This window comes from Lampris incognitus, chromosome 17, assembly GCF_029633865.1.
Source record: "Lampris incognitus isolate fLamInc1 chromosome 17, fLamInc1.hap2, whole genome shotgun sequence".
Taxonomy (NCBI): domain Eukaryota; kingdom Metazoa; phylum Chordata; class Actinopteri; order Lampriformes; family Lampridae; genus Lampris; species Lampris incognitus.
The window spans coordinates 3,467,894-3,486,547 of NC_079227.1; the positions used below are offsets into that span (position 1 = coordinate 3,467,894).

The 18,654-nt window shown below is 47.8% G+C and overlaps 1 protein-coding gene across 2 annotated transcripts in view; it reads right to left on the reverse strand.

Moving 5' to 3' along the window:
* baiap2l1a (BAR/IMD domain containing adaptor protein 2 like 1a) overlaps window positions 1-18,654 on the reverse strand; it is a 92,114-nt gene that overhangs the window by 65,366 nt on the left and 8,094 nt on the right. For both annotated transcript variants that reach the window (XM_056297308.1, XM_056297307.1), the window contains exons 2-3: window positions 8,273-8,348; window positions 4,290-4,376 (exon numbers count right to left, since the gene is read on the reverse strand). In XM_056297308.1, the coding sequence (XP_056153283.1) occupies window positions 4,290-4,376; window positions 8,273-8,348 (163 nt within the window). The remainder of the gene's footprint in view (window positions 1-4,289; window positions 4,377-8,272; window positions 8,349-18,654) is intronic.

The window sequence follows — 18,654 nt, forward strand, 5'->3', positions numbered from 1 at the left end:
GTGTGGTTGCTCTGTGACGGTGTTGATACGGTGTGATTACAGATGAATGATGAATGTTTGTCAGACAACATCTTTGTGAAAGAGGCTCATGAGGGTTAAGTGGGAGCAGCCATGTCTCTATCAAGTCATCCGTTCAAACCCGGCCTCCGTGTTCCTCATCATGACCCTCATGTCTATGTCTGTCACATCAGCCTGCCTTTATGACTTCATGTGTTCGTTAAGCTGCAGTGACTTTGTGCCAGCCTGCATCCGGCAGGGCAGCAGCAGAACACTAATAGCTGCTTGCAGGATCACAACCTGATCAAGTGAAAACCAAACAGGTCAGCTCGCCATTGCAGCACTTAAATAACCGAGTCACAGTAAATCTACTTCCTGTCCAAGTTTAATGGAAGCTTGGACAAGAAGAGAGGAGGAGACGGCTATTGGAAAAGAACGGGTTCCCATTTACATCTGGAGGTCACATCTGCATTTATGTACATCTGGTTAACACCTGGACATGACATGGATATAGTATATAGATATTATACCTCCCACCCAGTGACTGCTGGGACAGGCTCCAGCCTCTCTGCGACCCTGGCAGCAGGATAAGTGATTTGGAGAATGGATCGAAATATGTATATATGTTGACGTGAGACCAGGTGTGTTGTGGGATTGTGGTAATCTGGTGATGTAAGTAAATTGTTGTCGTTCCCTGGTATTATAAGCTGCATGACAGCAAATCGAGACCAGTTTCTGAACTGATTCCACTGTTCTACTGATATGAACAGTGACTGTCTCTATCTGCTTGTCCTCATGTCCACATTACTAATCTGACTGTCATTATCATCCAGTCCTATAGGTTTCCCTAGACCTCTACTACTACTAGTACTACTACAACTACTACTGCTGCTGCTTTTGGTTGCTCCCGTTAGGGGGCGCCACAGCAGATCATCCGTTTCCATCTCTTCCTGTCCTCTGCATCTTCCTCTGTCACACCAGCCACCTGTATGTCCTCCCTCACCACATCCATAAACCTCCTCTTTGGCCTTCCTCTTCTCCTCTTCCCTGGCAGCTCCATATTCAGCATCCTTCTCCCAGTATACCCAGCATCTCTCCTCCACACATGTCCACACCATCTCAATCTTGCCTCTCTTGCTTTGTCTCCAAACCGTCCAACCTGAGCTGTCCCTCTAATATACTCGTTCCTAATCCTGTCCTTCTTCATCACCCCCAATGAAAATTAGGGATGCACCAACACCGATACCAGCATCAGGTATCGGTCCGATACTGTGCTCGTACTGATAATCATAAAAGCAATATCAGCCGTGTGGAGATATTTCAGTAAACAACGGTGACAAAAGTAAAGCTGACTGCAAATTATGCTTAGCAAAATTGTCAAGAGGGGTGAAAACTAGCTCTTTCAACACAAGCCATTTGATATAACACCCGAAGAACCAACACGACGCCAAGTTCAAGGAGTTTGCTAATAGCAGCGGGAAACAGCAACAGCTAACTCTGCAGCAAACGCTGGAGAAGCGAGAGAAAATGTCCAGAGACAACCTGCGGGCAGTGAACATAACAGAGGCTCTTACCCAGTACCTTGCTCTTGATGACCAGCCATTATCAGTTGTTGATAATATGGGATTTTGACATCTTCTCAGTGTACTGGAGCCGAGGTATGAGATCCCCAGCCGTCACCACATCACAGGCAGTGTTACCAAAGCTGCACGACTTTGTGAAGAAGCACACCAACAGCCTGTTGCAGGACATTTCGGCCCTCAGCTTCACCACTGATATTTAGACTACCGTGTCAGCCCAATGTCTCTCATCAGCTTAACTGCATAGTGGATCGATGAGGACTTTACTCCGCGGAGAGTCATCCTGCATGCAAAACAGTTTCAGGGTTTGCACACTAGCCAAGGCATCGCAGGTACGTTTGATGATATGCTTCAGACGTGGGGCATCCCTAAAAGTTCTGTTCACGTTGTGCTCCGGGACAACGCAAAACACATGATTAAAGCCATGAGTGATGCTGGACTCCCGAGCCTGCCGTGTGTCACACACACCCTCCAGCTGGCAGTTAATGAGGGCCTTTTGGCACAGAGAAGTGTAGCTGATGCAGTGGCAGTGGGACGGAAAATAGTTGGCCATTTTAAACATTCCGCCTTAGCCTACTCCCGCCTGGAAGATACCCAGGTACAGCTCAACCAGCCAAAAAAAAAGACTCCAACAGGACGTGCAGACCCGCTGGAATAGCACGTACTACATGCTACAGTCTCTCATAGAGCAGAGGAGGGCCCTGGGAATATTCAGGTCGGAGCACGAGCTCCCCGACAATCTCACCGCTCACCAGTGGGCACTTCCGGAAAAGGCTCCGTCTGTCCTGGCTCCGTTTGAGGAATTAACCCGAAAAGTAAGCTCCTCTGATGCACTGGCATCAGGTGTCAGTCCTGCTGTGACCGTGCTTCTGAGACTTCTGACCAAAGAAACAGACGAGGACCATGGCATCAAAACATGAAGGGGACCTGAGCTGCAGCCGTCAAGAGGCGCTTCGCTGACACGGAAAAAACCCACTCTACTGCATCGAAACTGTACTCGATCCAAGGTAAAGTGTATCTGTGTGTGTTTGCCTGTCTGTGTGTGTGTCTGTCTGTGTCTGTTTGCTGAGCATGTGGGAGAGTATGAGCAAAACAAAACTTTTTCATTATGACCAACCTAAAACATTTTACCATTTAACTTTCACATAATCAGCTTACTTTAAGTGAGTGGAAGGTAATACACTAATATTCATTCTAACAGCTCCAGACTCGCTTGTCTGTAACCAGCTAATATATCATTTTCACTTTTTTAGGTATAAAGATAGTTTTTTCTCAAACATCAACACTGCTACAGAGGCCAAGGAGATGCTGATGCTGGAGCTGCAGAAGGTGTCCAGAGGAGAGGCAGACTAGCAGGAGGATCTGGGGGAGCCACCTGCCAGTTTGTTTGATGAGACAACAGACGAGCAAGAATCAGCATCACTGAGCCGTGCACCAGTGGTGTTGCCACTCAGTTAGAGACACACCTTGGAGAGACCACAACTGCTCGGGAAGACAGCCCGCTGCAGTACTGGGGGGTTAACAAAGTGCAGTTTCCCACTCTGGCTCAAATGTCACAGAGATACCTCTCAGCACCATGCAACAGTGTGCAAAGTGAAAGGCTGTTTGGCTCAGTGTCACACATTGTAGATAAAAACCGAAACAAGCTCACAGCTGATGATGCAGAGAAGCTTCTTTTCATCAACAAGAACCTGCCCCTCTCTTTTTCAACACAGACTCAGTCCTCACAGACAAGTTAGTGACGACATGATAATACATCACTTCAGTCGTTCTGACCAGTTTTATGTTGGTACTGAAATGTCTTGTGTTACAGGTTAGATTTTAGTGAAATGTGTGGCAATGCCATGTTTAAGAAAAACATAGTTGAATGTTCAAATGTCAGTAACGACAACTTGTTAGTCAGAGAATGAACAACATCTGATGAAAATAAAAAAAGGTTTCAAAGTAATTGTAAGAAGTGTAATGGCATTATTGAGTACTCATATCATTACTCGGTATTGGCAAGCACTCAAATGTAAGTGCTTGTACTTGGTCTGAAAGAAAGTGGTATCGGTGCACCCCTAGATCATCAACTCTGCCACCTCCAGCGCCACCTCCTGTCTTTTCATCAGTGCCACTGTCTCCAAACCATACAACATACCCTGCCTGCACTCTCTTCTTCACCTCTCTTCTGCACTCCCCGTTACTTTGGACAGTTGACCCCAAGTATTTAAACTCATCCACCTTCATCACCTCTACTCCTTGCATCCTCACCATTCCACTGTCCTCCCTCTCATTCATGCTTAGGTATTCCGTCTTGCTCCTACTGACTTTCATTCCTCTTCTCCCCAGTGCATACCTCCACCTCTCCAGTCTCACCTCAACCTCCCCCCTACTCTCACTACACATGTCATCCGCAAACATCATAGTCCACAGAGACTCCTGCCTGATCTTGTCCATCAACCTGTCCATCACCACTGGACAGGATCTCGTCCACTGGACTGGATCTCGTCCATCAACCTGTCCATCACTACTGGACAGGTTGACCACAGGTTTCCTTAAACCATTTTTAGTAAATTAGCATCTAACTGTCATCTCTGGGACACAAGGAATGTCGACAGAAAAGATGACTGGTTTCTGTCCGCCTGGTTGCAAATGCATTTTCATTTCCAAAGCTTTGTGTCAGGGAAGGTGGCAGTGGTTTAGTTTAGTGTGGTTAGCGGTGAAACTCACCGAGTTCCCTGGAAACCGGAGAAATGGCAGCATTCTCACCGATCTTTGAGACGGCATCAAAGTAGGCCTTCCCCACCTGGGTCATCGCTGTGAGGAGCAAGAGAACACACATTAACAAACAGCATTTACTTTGTGGAAAGAAGAACTGGCCTGATCCAAGGTCATGCTACTTTAATGAGAGGATTTAACAAGGCTTCACAACACAGTAGAGCCCTGCACAGGACTGTAGAGCCCTGCGTGGGACTGTAGTGCCCTGCGCGGGACTGCAGAGCCCTGCGCGGGACTGTAGAGCCCTGCGCACAGGGTCCGAAATTAACACTCACCACCCGCCAAAGGTGAGTAGATTTTCTGACTGGCGAGTAAATCTCAGAAGCCTACCCGCCAAAAAAAAAGTGAAATCCAACCACTTAACCCCCCCCCATCTCTCTCGCGCTCTCTCTCCTTAGCAACAGCAATAACATAGCAACAACAATAACAGAAACTAACCAATCAGAGTGCATTAGAATGTTGCTAGGCACTACTGGCGGGTAACATGACGCACACACTCGAGAGGAACAACGACAGCAGCACCGTCACACTCGGCACGAGCCTACTCTGTTCTTTTAGCTAACGTTAGCCAGCAACACCAGCTATGTGGCGACATTTAGAAGCCGCGAAACCACCATCAGAAAGACAACCATGCCCCGGAGAGGAAGAAGGAGCCACCATCACCACCAAACCGAACAAAAGGAAGTTCAGTGAGAAGTGGAGGTATGGCGATAAAGGAGGTGCAAGAGGCTGGCTGGAGTATAACGCACAGACCGTGATAAGGAGTTGCTCCATCTGTCGCCAGGACGCCAAAACCCGCAGCAGTTCATGTGTCCTCGGTAACAAGATAATGAAGGTAGAAACCATCAGGGACCATGAGACCTCCAGATGTCACATTACCCGTATGAAGGCCTCTCGGGCCCAGTCGGAGCCTGTCCTCGCAACATCCTCCCTAAAGGTGCTAACAGCCATGTCCGAGCAGACCAGCAGGAGAATCTCTCCGACTTCCAATGGATGTGCGAGTAAGGGAATTTAGTTGTCATCTCAAAATATCCGTATACAGCGTAAACAAAGTGCTGGCTGGAGCTAGCGTTAGCCAGCTAGCACTAGCATGTGACACCTAGCTTGCACTAACGTTAGCTGTGTGCTAGCTTCAACACCATGAAACTCGTTAAAACTGAAACTGACTGGCGGTCCAAGGGTCCGCGGTGGTGTAGCGGTCTAAGCATCGGCTTTGTGTCGATGCAGTTGCCCACTGGGGCCCGGGGTTCGCGCCCCGGTGTCGTCAGATCCGACTATGGCCGGACTCGATGAAGCAGCAGTACTTGGCAGCGCTGTCTTCGGGAGGGGGCGGAGTGGGCTTGTGTGGGTGTGTGGGGGAAAAAGCAGTGCTTCGGCCTGGAGTCGCCTTGTCACGAAAGTGGCGAGGCGTCTCCTTTGAGACTGCCGGCCGGAGAGATGCAGTTGGTGAACGCATGCAGTACGAGGGTGGATGGCTGAACTAAAATAGGGATCGATTGGCCCCTAAATTGGGACAAAAAGGGAAAAATCAGGAAAAAAAACCTCAACTCAGTCACACATGGGATCTGCTGATGGTGCAGCTGTCATCTCCCGAGATCAGGGAGTATGACCCAACCAGTGCTGTTGATCTGTGGCACCAAGACTCTGTCAGGAGCAGGAGGCCAGACTTCTGGATGGTGCAAAGAGAGCGGCTGCTGTAGAGTGAGAAGTAGTCTGGGACTAGGGATGGGCATGTGGAGCACTCGAGTAGTTATAATAATACTGCAAATAAAACATGAAAGCATACTTGTAACATTTTATCATTTAACCATTGACTAATTTTACATAAAAATATTTTTGCTTTAAATCTGCATATTTTTAAAAGCTCTTATTCAACACAATACCTTATTCTCTCATTGACATGTACTGAAAACGTTTGTATGGCACAAAAAAGGCTACTAATTATTTTGGCCGGTAAAAAATATGCTTGGCCGGTAAACCAAATGGTTAATTTCGGACCTGCCTGCGCGGGACTGTTTTCTTAAGCCCGCTCCTGCTGGATTTCTAACCATTACTGCCCGCACCCACAATGTGCTTGTCCACTCCCACCAACATTCTGACCTTTCAGGCCCGCACAGTAGAATTCAGATTCAGAATCAGAAACACTGAAATATTGTATCTCCAGCCCACTGCCGTGCAACAAAAATACAAAAACACATCCAATCACTGCAAGAACTACAAGAACACACATACCTAATCTAAAAGTTAATAAATAAATCACTGTCCAGGACGAACGCCAGCCAGGATGACTGTTGGAACTGCCGGTCTACATGGGCTAGCAGTTAGCTTAACCTGCCCCACGTCCGCGTCCTGTCAGACCGCCCTCGGTGTTTCCTCTTCAGACACAGCTTGAGGCAGGGCCGTGGTCCCTGGGCCCGCAGGATGCAGCAGACCAAGCTCCCTCGGCCGATCCAACGCCAGCTCTCCCAGACAGACACCTTCAACACACCTCCCCGCACTCCACATGGCGACACTAAAAACACAGCCAAGGCTCGGCGAGGCCGCCACCAGACCGAATGAACTGAGCTGAATGAATGGAACTGATTCAGAGCTAATTTGGTGGACGGGGGGTATTGTGGTTTTGCTGTTTCCCAAATGACTTTGATCGCTCACTCCAAACAGATATGAAGGAAAAGCTTTCTTTGCTTGTCCAACGGCTTCATTTCGCTTTTTTAGACACCATGTTTGCTTTTTGAACTTTAACTGACACGTGACGTCTTCATCCTGACTCATCCGCCATTTGTGCTCTCGGAAGCCGTCTGGGTCGATGACTTAAATAACCGAGGATACAAAATATGTTGTTATTCACATTTCCTGTTAGCGGCACAAGGGCACAGTGGTTAGCGCAGTCGCCTCACAGCAAGAAGGTCCTGGGTTTGAGCCCCAGGGTAGTCCAACCTTGGGGGTGGTCCCGGGTCGTCCTCTGTGTGGAGTTGCATGTTCTCCCCGTGTCTGTGTGGGTTTCCTCGGGGGGCTCCGGTTTCCTCCCACAGTCCAAAGAAATGTAGGTCAGGTGACTCAAAGACATGTAGGTCAGGTGAATCGGCTGGACTAAATTGTCCCTAGGTGTGTGTGTGTGTGTGTGTGTGTGTGTGTGTGTGTGTGTGTGTGTGTGTGTGTGTGTGCGCGTGTGTGTGTGCGCGTGTGTGTGTGTGTGTGATGGCCTGGCGGCCTGTCTGTCCAGGGTGTCTCCCCACCTGTCACTCAGTGACTGCTGGGATAGGCTCCAGCATCCCCGCGACCCTGAGAGCAGGGTAAGCGGTTGGGATAATGGATGGATGGATGGATATTTCCCTGTTAAACACATCCTGTGTAACGACCACGGGTGACTAGACTCGCTAGCTCTTGGCTAACGGGTCAGACCCTTTAGTCGACTGGTTAGCGCAGTCGACCCGGGTTCGCGTCTCGGCTGCGGCGGGTCCCGGCTGCCCCCTGAATTCGCTAGACCTGAACGGCTTTAACCGTGTTTGTGTTCATGGAAAACTGAAGCTGTGGTCAAGCTGTTGGACAGAGGCTGAAATGACTTGCAGCCATTTTGAAGGAGTCATAACGGGTCTTGCAGCCGTGCTATCGAACACTTGAAAAGCCAGAGGTGCCTTGTGCGACTCAGTGGTGGGCAAGTGCTAACATGTAGTGGTTATGGGGCTACATAATTCCCCTTATTGAGCCAGTAGGAACGTTTGTTTACAGCTGCTGTTTTCTCGGTTCGTGTTTACAGTGACACACTTCCGCTGCGCGGGTTTTTGTTGTTGTTGTTAGGTGGAAGGAATAAATGGTGCACGTTGTGTAGCCGAAAGAGAAAGTTGTCACGACTCCTGCTTGAGCTCCTCTACAAACATATATTTTGATAGTTTCTGTGTTTTGTGGTTTGAGTGTTGATTGAAATGGTCGTCTACCTGTGACTGATTTCTCGTAGTTCTTCCCGAGGTTGACCAGGTTCCTCAGCGCCGGGTTGAACTGCTCCAGAACATTCTAGAAACACAGAGAATAGACTCATCACTACAATGACACGGTGTTATGAGATATATATAACGTTTAAGAAGAAATGTATTTTTTGTTGATTGTTCCGCCGTGAAAAAGACTCCGAGGTCAAAACAGTACTTCCGCACTGCATCCCCCCGGTCACGCGCGCCCTCCCTGTCATGCCGCCGTGTCCCCAGAGGGGGCGCGCCACACACTTTGAGAAACGCCGCCTTAACCAAACGTGAATCGAAATAATATATAATGCAAAATCAATAAAAAAACACGACACCGTCAAAATCATTAAAAGTACAGATACTGCCAATATTTTAAAAGCGTTGGTGCTGCACTGCTTCCGGTATGGGGGTGAACGATCTCTGTGAAAGGGGCGTCGTTGATGGCGGTCTTCTCCCGCCTCCACCTCTCGCTGACGGAAGCCGAGGTACCGCGGAGTGTGGAGAACCGCGCGCTGCTCCCCGTGTGGCTCGGTACTTCTGCGCTCTGCTCACCGCCTTTCTTCCGTAGGACTTCTGCCAGTCGCTTGTGGTACTTAGTAGTGTAACCGGTTATTTTTTCGCCCGGTGCGGGATTCGATACGGATGTACTGCGCCACAAGGCGACATCACTAACCGCTCGGCTAAAGGGTCAGACCCGTCAGTGGTCACCCTCTCCCGGAAGCGCGCCCTCGCGCTTTTTTATTCCCGCGCTCCGAAGAGACTTCTGAGGATCTGCACACTTCCGGATCCCGCCGCTCTCACTAATGTAACCGGTTGTTTTCTTGCCCGGTGCGGGATTCGATACGGGGTGTACTGCGCCACAAAGCGACACCGCTAACCGCTCGGCTAAAGGGTCAGACCCGTTAGCTAGGGGCTAACGGGTCTTATTAGTAGTTTACAGTCGTCACCCTCCCCGGAAGCGCGCCCTCGCGCTTTGTTCTTCCCGCGCTCCGAAGAGACTTCTGAGGATCTGCACACTTCCGGATCCCGCCGCTGCCACCAACGTAACCGAGGGTTTGTAGATGTCGCCTGTACTGTATGAAACTATAAAATAACAAATACGGAGGCTCCACTTTCACACGAGGACCACTTTATTTGGATTCTTCCCCCAACAGAACTCCACAGCAACAACACTGCGCACAGCACTTCCGCTCTCTCTTCAGCCTTCAAAATAAGAGCTCGAGGCATATACTCTGGCAACAGCTTATAACAGGAACTTAAAATCACTAACAGGCAAGTCCAGAAAAATAGGTTACAGTAGCTTGAGGACCCCATCCGCCAAAGATGCTAAAAGATCCTTTTTCTACTGTCGGTACCCGACTGTTGTACGTTGATTTCTTTAAGTAAGAGGGGCAGTTTGGCTGTTAGACTTGGGCGTCATTGAGCGTCCGCTCGAAAGCGCGCCACGCTCCTCTTGAAGAAGTCTGGCGCGGCCCTGCCCGCCGGAGGCATACACCACTATACACCAAGCTCGTACGGAGGAGCTCCGAGATGTAGTGGGTCAGGGTGGGGGAGAACCACAGCATCAACCCGGTGAACATATCTTTTCATAGCATCAATAGTATCCATAGAGAAGTTCTCATCCCACCCACAGTCCAGCAGGAAGCGGAACTCATCCACCTGCAGCAAGTAGCAGAGGGCTGACTCCTGCTGAACTCCACACACGGATGCCAGCTTGATAATGGACGCCATGTAAGTTTACACCTTTTTACAATTAAATAGAGTGACGTGAACAGGCAATAAATTACCATATTACATTTCCCCCGCGTTAGGATTTCCAGTTTTTACAAGCAGACGTGTATGTGGCTCATCATCTACAGGTTCATCACAGCTCATCCACAAGCTGGAGTATTTCTGTGAGCTGATCACTGTAATGCTTTTCTTTGTCCGTTTTCAGTCTCGCAATGACTTTCTCTTGTGCTTTATAGTCATATTTCTATTTAAGAAGAAATATGTGATATGAAAGTCAAAACTTAGCAGGGATGCTCCATATCATTAATAACCTATCATTGATGGACGAACTGCTACTCCGAAACGGAAAAAACTCGGCCTTTTCTAGATCTGCTGCCCTGTGCCTCACTGAAACCTGGCTTAGTCAGCATATCACGGACAGTACACTTCATCTGCCGCAGGTCCAACTCCTCTGGCCGGACCGCGATACGGAGCTATCGGGGAAAAACGGGGTGGCAGTTTATGCTTCTACATATACAAAGGTTGGTGTACGGATGTCCCAGTGTTGAAGAGGGCATGCAGCCCTCACTTAAAGACCTTTTTTACTGACTGTAAACCATTCTATTCACCGCGGGAATGTTCATCATTTATTCTGGTCGGTGTCTACATCCCATCCCAGGCCTGTGTTATTCTGGTCGGTGTCTACATCCCACCCCAGGCCTGTGTTATTCTGGTCGGTGTCTACATCCCACCCCAGGCCTGTGTTATTCTGGTCAGTGTCTACATCCCACCCCAGGCCTGTGTTATTCTGGTCGGTGTCTACATCCCACCCCAGCCCAGGCCTGTGTTATTCTGGTCGGTGTCTACATCCCACCCCAGGCCTGTGTTATTCTGGTCGGTTTCTATATCCCATCCCAGGCCTGTGTTATTCTGGTCGGTGTCTATATCCCACCCCAGGCCTGTATTATTCTGGTCAGTGTCTACATCCCACCCCAGGCCTGTGTTATTCTGGTCGGTGTCTATATCCCACCCCAGGCCTGTGTTATTCTGGTCAGTGTCTACATCCCACCCCAGGCCTGTGTTATTCTGGTCGGTGTGTACATCCCACCCCAGACCTGTATTATTCTGGTCAGTGTCTACATCCCACCCCAGACCTGTATTATTCTGGTCGGTGTCTACATCCCACCCCAGACCTGTATTATTCTGGTCAGTGTCTACATCCCACCTCAGGCCTATGTTATTCTGGTCGGTGTCTACATCCCACCCCAGGCCTGTGTTATTCTGGTCGGTGTCTACATCCCACCCCAGGCCTGTGTTATTCTGGTCAGTGTCTACATCCCACCCCAGGCCTGTGTTATTCTGGTCAGTGTCTACATCCCACCCCAGGCCTGTGTTATTCTGGTCAGTGTCTACATTCCACCCCAGGCCTGTGTTATTCTGGTCGGTGTCTATATCCCACCCCAGGCTTGTGTTAAAGAGGCATTAAAACTCCTGGCTGAGGGCGCCTGGAGCCCTGGATGGTGTGGCGGTCTATTCCGTTGCCTACCAACACGGGGATCGCCGGTTTGAATCCCCGTGTTACCTTGGGCTTGGTTGGGTGTCCCTGCAGACACAATCGGCTCTGTGCTGTAGTCCACCGATTTCCGGTTTCTACTGCAGCGGTCATACCAGTTTCCTGTTTGTTGGCGTGTGCTATTGACAATGGCATATTTTTCGCGATGCCTCCAAGATTTACCATGGATAAATGTCAATGACACGCACAGAATTGTCGGCCAACTTTCACCTGCACCTACCAGCAAATGAGTGAAACGTTTCAAGTTGTACATATCAAGTTACGTCCACAATTATGAGGCTGAGTGTCCTTATCACGAAAAATATGCCATTGTCAATAGCACACACCAACAAACAAGAAACTGGTATGACCGCTGCAGTAGAAACCAGAAGTCAGTGGACCACAGCTATGCACAGAGTCGATTGGCCATGTCTGCAGGTGGAAAGTCGGATGCGGGTATGTGTCCTGGTCACTGCACTAGTGCCTCCTCTGGTCGCCTGTTCAGGGGGGAGGGGGAACTGGGGGGGATCCTGCCACGTGCTACATCCCCCTGGCGAAACTCCTCACTGTCAGGTGAAAAGAAGCGGCTGGCGACTCCACATTTATCGGAGGAGCGTGTTGTAGTCTGCAGCCCTTCCCGGATCAGAAGAGGGGGTGGAGCAGCAACCACAATGGCTTGGAAAATAGGACAATTGGCTGGATACAACCGGGGAGAAAAAGCCAAAACAAAAAACAAAACAAAAATACACTTGGCTGATCAAATTACAAACTTGGAGTACAAATATCTAGCTCCCTACTCATTATCCTTGGGGATTTCAACAGAGCAAACCTTAGCCACGAACTGCCAAAATACAGACAGCATGTTAAATGTCCCACCAGAGACAAAAACACTCTGGATCATTGCAACACAATACTAAAGGACGCCTACCGCTCTGTCCCCTGTGCAGCCCTGGACCTCTCTCATCACTGTCTGATTCATCTTATCCCAACCTACAGGCAGAAACGAAAATCTGCAAAGCCGGTGGTTAAAACTCTGTGGAAATGGACCAACAGGTTAAAACTGGAGCTTCCAGGCCTGTCTCGACTGCACTGACGGGAGTGTTTTTGGGGCTGCATCAACAGACCTGGACGAACTTACTGACACTATGACATCTTACATCAGCTTTTGTGAGGACATGTGTGTGCCCACCAAAATCTTCTGTACCTTTAACAACAATAAACCCTGGTTCACAGCAAAACTCAGGCAGCTTCTTCAGGCTAAAGAGGAGGCCTACAGGGCTGGAGATAAGATCCGGTAAAAACCAAGCCAGAAATATACTCACAAAGGAGATCAGAGTGGCAAAAAGGTGCTACTCTGAAAAGTTGAAAAACAAGTTTTCTACCAAAAACCCATCGTCACTCTGGAGTGGTTTGAAAGGCATTACCAACTACAGGAGACCCCCCCCCCCACTGCAGGGAACCATCAACTGGCTGACAACCTAAATGGGTTTTGCTGAAGGTTTGAAAAGCAAACTTTCATACCCCTCATCCTCTCTGGCCACAACACACAACCAACTGCACTCCCTGCCAGCCACTGTCCCCTCCCCACCAAACCCCCACCCGCACTCAGGATCTGTGTTGAAGACGTGTGCCAGATCTTCCAAAATCAGAAGACTAGGAAGGCACTGGGTACGGATGGCATGTCACCCTCCTTTCTTAAAGTCTGTGCTGAACAGCTGGCCCTCATTTTCCCATTTTCACACTGATCTTCAACAGATCACTGGAGCTCTGTGAAGTCTCCTCCTGCTTCAAGAGCTCCACTATCATCCCAGTCCCCAAAAAACCCTGTATCACAGGATTGAATTACTACAGGCCCATTGCCCTAACGTTTGTGGTCATGAAATCCTTCGAGAGACTGGTGTTGGCCCACGTGAAGGAAATCACAGGGCCCCAGCTCGACCCCCTGCAGTTTGCCTACCAAGCAAACAGGTCAGTAGAGTATGCAGTCAACATGGGATAGCACTACATCTTCCAACACCTTGACTACCAAGGGACATACGCAAGGGTCCTGTTTGTGGACTTCAGCTCAGCGTTCAACACCATCATCCCAGATATCCTCCACTCCAAACTCACCCAGCTCACTGTACAAGCCCCCATCTGTCAGTGGATTAAAAACTTTCTGATAGAGTGTCCGGGTAGTGGAGCAGTCTATTCTGGGCCTACCAACATGGGGATCTCCGGTTTGAATCCTCGCGTTACCTCCGGCTTGGTCAGGCATCCCTACAGACACGATTGGCCATGACTACAGCAGACAGGTAAGTCTGCAGAGAAAATCATTGGTGCCAACCCACCCTCCATTCAGGACTTATACACCTCCGGACTCAGGAAACGGGCAGGCAACATCACTGCAGACCCATCACACCCTAGCCACACCCTGTTGCCACTCCTCCCCTCTGGCAGGCGCTACAGAGCACTGTACCCCAAAACAACCCGATATAAAAACAGTTTGTTTCTGCGGGCTGTCATTCAAATGAACACATAACACTGTCAATAAATCCAACCACGTTATATATACTGTACTCTACATTTTGTATATACTGTACTGTACATGTTATATATACTGTACTGTATATGTTGTATATACTGTACTGTATATATTATATATACTGTACTGTATATGTTGTATATACTGTACTGTACATGTTGTATGACCTGTACTGTATATGTTGTATATACTGTACTGTACATTGTACGTATACTGGTACACTCTGTCATGTCCATCTACCCCAGACATGTATGTAAGTATCCTGCTAACATGTATTTCAGCATCTCTGGTATAGTCTCTGCACCATTGCACTTTATCGCCTCTTATTTCACCTGTATAAGTCAGTCCTTGTGTATATATGTGAAGACTGGTGTGTTGTAGTGTCTTGATGCATGCTCAATAATCCAGGTAAGAAAATCAAAGAAAGTTGAATCAGTTCATCTGGACACCACGTTTATTGACAGATACGCTTCATCACTCAGCTAAGGGACCTCTTCAGTCTCAACTGACTGCAGGTGTCCCCACCCTTATGAAAAATACAGTGGCATAACCAGCGACCAGTTTCATATGCAAATATGGGTGTGACCATTAACTAGAGTTTCAATGGCCATGTTTACTATTCACAGAGGATTGGGGAATAGTTGCAATCACAGCAGGCACAAACAGAGCAATATAGTGTACGCTGTTAAATGCTAGGAGGATTGCCGTGACTTGTACATCGGGGAAACTAAACAGATGCTGGCCAAGAGGATGGTACAACACAGGAGAGCTAACACATCAGTCCAGGACTCCACGGTCTACACCCATATACAGGCCAGTGGCCACTCTTTCAAGGATGAGGATGTGCACATTCTTGATAGGGAGGAAGACTGGTTTGAACAGGGTGTCAAAGAGGACATCTATGTGAAGAGGGAACGACCATCCCTGAACTGAGGGGGAGGCCTAAGAGTACATCTGTCACCATCTTACAATGCTGTGACTGCAACTATTCCCCAATCCTCTGTGAATAGTACACATCGCCATTGTAACTCTAGTTAACACATTTTTATTCTAATAATGCATTTTATTTGTGGGCACCTTTCAGAGCACTCAAGGACACCTTACAAAACACGGTAAAAAACAAGCAGCACTGTATCAGACAGCATCATATCAAAACAAAGCAGAGTAGACAATAAAAAGTTAACACAACAGATAAGTATAAGATAAACATCTGCACAAAACTCAATGAAGTGTGGATCAGGCTGAATATGCCAGTTTGAAAAGGTACATTTTGAGATGGGATGTGAAGGATGAAAGAGAGTCAATGTTGTGAATGTCTTGTGGGAGAGAGCTCCATAGGCAGGGGACAGAATGACTGAAGGCTCTAGTCCCCATGGTAGTCAAGCGGCTGATGGTGTAGTGAGTTGGAGAGCAGAAGAGGATCTGAGAGTGCGGGAGGGCGTGTGGATATGAAGGAGTTCAGAACGATAGGAAGGAGCTAAGTTGTTAAGGGCCTTAAAGGTGAGGAGCAGGATCTTGAAGTCAATACAGTATTTAACAGGGAGCCAGTGGAGTTGCTGAAGAACAGGAGTGATATGATCTATGGAAGGAGTTCTGGTAATGGTACGGGCAGCTGAATTCTGGACCAATTGAAGCTTATGAAGACACTTGAGGGGAAGACCAAAGAGGATAGAATTACAGTAGTCAATACGGGATGTAACCAGGCTGTGAGTGAGTATGGCTGTGCTTTTAGGTGTAAGTGACAGCCGAAGACGACTAATATTGCATAGGTGGAAGTATGCAGACCGAGTAACATTGTTAATGTGGGCTTCCAAAGATAATGTGCTGTCCAGGATGACACCCAGACTCTTAACCTGAGGTGATGGAGGAACTATAGAATTGTCAATAGTAAGAGAAAAACTCAGTTTTGGCCAAAGTAGATTTAGTGCCAACCAGGGGGAACTCAGTTTTATCACTATTAAGTTTGAGGAAGTGGTATGAAAACCAGGATTTAATTTCTAGTAAGCAGTCAGAAAGGGAAGTGGGCGGAACAGTGGAGGTAGGTTTGGTGGATAGATAAAGCTGGGTGTCATCCGTGTAGCAGTAAAATTAAATGCCAAATTTCCTGAAAATGTGGCCAAGAGGTAGTAGGTAAATAATAAATAGGAGGGGTCCCAATACAGAGCCCTGGAGAACACCGGTAGTAACAGGAAAGGACAGATCTAAAATGTTTAAGTTGGACAAACTGAGTGCGGCCAGAGAGATACGCTCTAAACCAGTCAAGGGGGGCGCCAGTTATTCTGATGGAAGCCAATCTTTCTAGGAGGATGTTGTGTGAGATGGTATCAAAGGCTGCACTCAGATCAAGGAGGACAAGTATAGTTAAGAGCCCAGAGTCAGCTGCCATCAAAAGATCATTAGTGAGTTTCACCAAGGCTGTCTCCGTACTGTGCATGGAGTGAAAACCAGACTAGCTAATGATCACACCCATATTTGCATATGAAACTGGTCGTTGGTTTGGTTGTTATGCCACTGTATTGTTTAAAAGGGTGGGGTACCTGCAGTCACTGTATTGTTTATAAGGGTGGGGACACCTGCAGTCACTGTATTGTTTATAAGGGTGGGGACACCGGCAGTCACTGTATTGTTTATAAGGATGGGATACCTGCAGTCACTGTATTTCTTATAAGGGTGGGGGTACCTGCAGTCACTGTATTGTTTATAAGGGTGGGGACACCTGCAGTCAGGTGAGACTGAAGAGGTCACTTAGAAGATGATGAGACGTTTCTCTCAGTAAACATTGTATCCAGAGGAACTGATTCAACCTTCTTTGGTCGTGTTGTAGTGTTGTTATTTTATGTTAAGTACACCGAGAGAGCCATAAAACCAGAGTTAAAGTCCATGTGTGCTCCCATAAGGGGTCGCCACAGCGGTTCATCCATTTCCATCTCTTCCTGTCCTCTGCATCTTCCTCTGTCACACCAGCCACCTATGTCCTCCCTCACCACATCCATAATCCTCCTCTTTGGCCTTCATCTTTTCCTCTTCCCTGGCATGTATGAGCAAACCTGCATGGCCAATAAACATAATTCTGATTCTGAATAACAGAATCATTAATATCAGAACTGTTTTTGTCAGTAGAGTTTGAAAATCACTGTAAGATGAAGCTAAAAGGGGGGCAAGGTGAAAGCTCAGGTTGAAAGCAATTCCCTCACACATACAAACACATTTATTCTTTCTTAAAATGATTTTACAGAGGTATAAAGTTCACTAAGCTATTTGAGCTTAGTGAATCCGGCTTGTGGTACTCCAGTACCAGACTAGGTCTGGTCTGGGACTCCACAGCATAATGATTCGGACTAGAGGAAAGGCAGTTGGTCCTGATGAAATACCTGTGGAGGCATGGAGGTGTTTAGGAGAGATGGCAGTGGGGTTTTTAACTAGATTATTTAACACAATCTTGGAAAGTGAGAGGATGCCTGAGGAGTGGAGAAGAAGCATACTGGTACCGATTTTCAAGAACAAGGGTGATGTGCAGAACTGTAGCAACTACAGAAGTATAAAGTTGATCAGCCACAGCATGAAGATATGGGAAAGAGTAATAGAAGCTAGGTTAAGAGGAGAAGTGGTGATCAGCGAGCAGCAGTATGGTTTCATGCCATGAAAGAGCACCACAGATGTGATGTTTGCTTTGAGAATGTTGATGGAGAAGTATAGAGAAGGCCAGAAGGAGTTACATTGTGTCTTTGTGGATTTAGAGAAAGCATACGACAGGGTGCCGAGAGAGGAGGTGTGGTATTGTATGAGGAAGTCGGGAGTTGCAGAGAAGTATGTAGGAGTGGTGCAGGATATGTATGAGGGAAGTGTGACAATGGTGAGGTGTGCAGTTGGAATGACAGATGGGTTCAAGGTGGAGGTGGGATTACATCAAGGATCAGCTCTGAGTCCTTTGTTGTTTGCAATGATGATGGGCAGGTTGACAGACGAGATCAGGCAGGAGTCTCTGTGGACTATGATGTTTGTGTATGACATTGTGATCTGTAGTGAGAGTAGGGTGCAGGTTGGGGAGAGCCTGGAGAGGTGGAGGTATGCACTGGAGAGAAGAGGAATGAAAGTCAGTAGGAGCAAGACAGAATACCTATGTGTGAATGAGAGAGAGGACAGCGGAATGGTGAGGATGCAAGGAGTAGAGGTGATGAAGGCGCATGAGTTTAAATACTTGGGGTCAACTGTGAGTGCGAAATAGGTGAAGTAGGGAGTACAGGCAGGGTGGAGTTCATGCTGTCCATCTTGGGAGAGAGAGCCCTCCTCTATTGCGCTCCCTGAGGTGTCTTCCTATTTTTTCTCCCTGTTAAAGGTTTTTAGGGAGTTGTTCCTTATCTGATGTGAGGTTCTAAAGACAGGATGTTGTGTTGCTGTAAAGCTCCCTAAGGCAAATTTTTAATTTGTTATATTGGGCTATACTAATAAAATTGACTTGACTTGGAGTGGGTGGAGAAGACTATCAGGAGGGATTTGCTACAGAAGCGTACCAGCAAGAGTTAAAGGGAAGGTTTAGAAGATGGTAGTGAGATCAGCTATGTTGTATGGTTAAAC